Source organism: Parus major, chromosome 9 (genome assembly GCF_001522545.3).
Source record: "Parus major isolate Abel chromosome 9, Parus_major1.1, whole genome shotgun sequence".
Classification (NCBI taxonomy): Eukaryota; Metazoa; Chordata; class Aves; order Passeriformes; family Paridae; genus Parus; species Parus major.
This window is the reverse complement of record NC_031778.1, coordinates 15,337,948-15,340,847: the sequence shown is the minus strand read 5'-3', so window position 1 is coordinate 15,340,847 and position 2,900 is coordinate 15,337,948. Positions and strand designations below refer to the sequence as shown.

Here is a 2,900-nt window from a genome sequence, read left to right as displayed (position 1 = left end):
TTCTCTTCTCTTCTCTTCTCTTCTCTTCTCTTCTCTTCTCTTCTCTTCTCTTCTCTTCTCTTCTCTTCTCTTCTCTTCTCTTCTCTTTTCTCCCCAAAATAGAGAAGCATGCAGAGACTGACATCCATAAAACCATCAAACTCATCTTTTAAAAAAATCTTGGTCTGAAGAGTTTGTCCCAACTTGTTACCAACTTCTCTGTCCCAGAGGAGGGCAGAGAGAACAGGTAAATCTGTGGTGGTCCAGCTCACTTCACACCAGCCTCGAGCTTCATTTGACATGAAAGGGAGCACAAACTGAGTATTCCTCTGTGCAAGGAGAGAACACCACCCGTGCTGGAGGTGTGAACACAAAAGCCTCTGCTATTGTATAAGACCCAGAAAGAAGAGAGGACCTCAGGCCCTTTACACATAGTGGAGCATACAAAAGAAAAGAAGCATGCAGGAAATAAGAGCAATTAGAGATGAAAATTTCTAAAATAGGCCAGGCAAAGGCTTGTAGGTGTGTACAACAGACATTGGAACTACTCACACATACACGTACACCTGGTTTCAAAATCGGGGCTTGATTTAGATATGCTAGTGGGGAAATTGAAGCTGCATTAGTGGATTGTTTTTAAACTGTGTTCTTTCAAAACCAGGACAGTAAATTTCTGGGGTTCATTTGTGTAGCGCCACCACTTTTCTCAGCTCTTCGTTACAGAGAAAAGTAAGTGGGAGCTAAGAAATTTGGATTGATTTTTCGTTCAAACAGAGTGAGGTTGAGCATGCCCTTTTCTGACAGCTTTTCTGAAACCACAAAAATGTGTGAAGGGAAAAACTGTTACTTCTCTAGTCAGAGTACATCCATGGGGCTGGATGCTGAGCTGGTGTAAATGGGCATCACCTCCTCCATTTCCATTTCAACAGGCTGTTTCCTTCTGCGGCTCTGCTTTCTCCGAAGCAGCGGAGGCAAAACAGCATCAAACTTCTTCCCCACGACAGGAAAGTCTTAACCTCACGTGAAAGTGATAAATGACCGTGCCATGCACAGAAGCGCATGCAGCAGGTCCCACCTGCCCGCACCTTTTCCCCTGGCCGTGGCAGAGCGGTGCCCGTGCCAGGATGTCCCTTTGGCTTTGCCGGGATGCAGGCTGGGCTGCGGCACGAAGCCGGGGCGTGAGCGTTGCCTCGTTCGCTCAGGGATCGGGAATTGGAGCCGCGGTCATCATCGGGAATCCTTCCTCAGCAGGACAGCCCCCCCTGCCCGGCCGTGCCCTGACTCCGCCGGCTGCGGGAGCTCGGCCCCCCGGAGGAACTCACCTCATTTTGCTGCTGGGAGACTTTCCCGGAGGATTCGGTGCGGGGGATTGATGGCTCGCCTGCGGGGGACGGCTTCGCCTCTTTCCCAGCGCTCCGCTGTCCGCCTTATCTCTGTCCGGAGATTTGCGAGCGTGTGTGCGCCTATGTGTGAGTGCGTCTGGAGCTGTCTGGCATTTTCCATGCAGGTCACGCCTTCCCGTGCCTGCAGCCTTCCCCACATCCAGGCAGGCAGGCAGGCAGACCTGCCCGCATCCGAGCCCTCCTCCCCGCCCGCCTCTCCCTCCTCTCCGCCGCGGGGCTGCCCTGCGCTCCAGCATTCAGCCGAGTTTTTGTCTTCCCTAATCTCCAGAGTTTTGTGTGTGTGTGTGTGTGTGTGTGTGTGTGCCCATGCACATTGTGTTTTCTCTCTCTCTTTTTTTTTCCCCCCCCTCACAGCCTGCTTTGCCAGATGGCTAAAATTTGCCTCTCAATAGGGTCTGAGGCTCCAGCAAAAACAGAAGACAAGAATGTGTGAAAACCCCCTCCCAAAAACCTGTGCGGGGATAAATAGCTTTAGTGGTGGTGGTGCTGCTGGGACCGGCGCTCAGAAATTGCTTTAAGCATCTCTGCTTAGTGCCGAGCAGCGTTTGGGATGGGGATCTGGCTTCCAAGAAACTTTGGAGTTGTGACAGTCTGAATAAAACGAAGCCCTAATTTGCAACCTCCTGTAGAACTGAAGGAATTGCCAGATTCCAGTATTTTGTCCCAGGGCAAAAGAGCAGCTTTTGAAGTGGACTCTGCTCAGGAGTGAAAACTTTAAAGTTCCAGGTTTTGAGCCTGGTCAGGAAACAGGTAAAAACATGAACACTCCCTGCTAAGCCAAGGGAGATTGATCTCCCCTCCCTGTGCCAGGCACAAACCAACCCAAACTCCCGTCTGCATAGCTAAGTGGGAAGAAGATCTATCTGGGCTGCAAATAAGGGAATAGCACGTAGGACGTCAAAGGATGCAAGGGACTCCCTCGTTCAGAAATCTCCTTGGACACATGAGGAGCAAAACTTTAATAGCTGTTTACCAACTTCAGCTCGAGCTGGTTAATGTAAACCACACAGATATCCAGTGGCAGGCACGGATACACATGCGGCATGTTAAAAGGCACACAAAAACAAGAGCTGGGAAGAGGCAGGGAAGCAGGGATGTGTTGGCAGCACTCCTGGAGCAGCAGCTCCCAGCCCTCCCGGACTCCGCAGCTCGCTGATGTCAGGCTGTGGCGCTGCTGTTAAAGGGGCGATGGTACCTCCAGCCTCTGCACAGGCTTTGCCCCTCCAGCAGTCCTAAAGAAGCTGGAAGGGAAGGTGAGAGAGTATAACGAGTAAAATTTTCTTTTTCCATTTCTTGTCTTTGTGTTTTGGGGGGCTTCCTTGGATTCCCATGCAGAAGCTGCTTCTCTCATTCCCATGAGTCTGGTTCTGCACTGAGAAAGAAATGCTACCTAAGAGACAGTGAAATAAAATAGAAAAATATGGGTGGAAAAGCACTAGAAAAACAGGAGAAAGGCCCTGAATAAAAGGAAGATCTCAGTCTGCCTAATTTGTAGCTTTATTTGGGAAGTTTTAACAG

The 2,900-nt window shown here is 50.2% G+C and overlaps 1 protein-coding gene across 3 annotated transcripts in view; it reads right to left on the bottom strand.

Moving 5' to 3' along the window:
* The window catches only part of MASP1 (mannan binding lectin serine peptidase 1), a 23,107-nt gene extending 21,474 nt beyond the window's left edge, over positions 1-1,633 (bottom strand). The window contains exon 1 of one of the 3 annotated variants that reach the window (XM_015638319.2): positions 1,302-1,633. In XM_015638319.2, coding sequence (XP_015493805.1) covers positions 1,302-1,618 — 317 coding nt within the window. In that variant the 5' untranslated portion in view covers positions 1,619-1,633. The remainder of the gene's footprint in view (positions 1-1,301) is intronic. The other 2 variants (XM_015638321.3, XM_015638320.3) reach the window with 2 other exon arrangements.
* Positions 1,634-2,900: the final 1,267 nt, after the last annotated feature.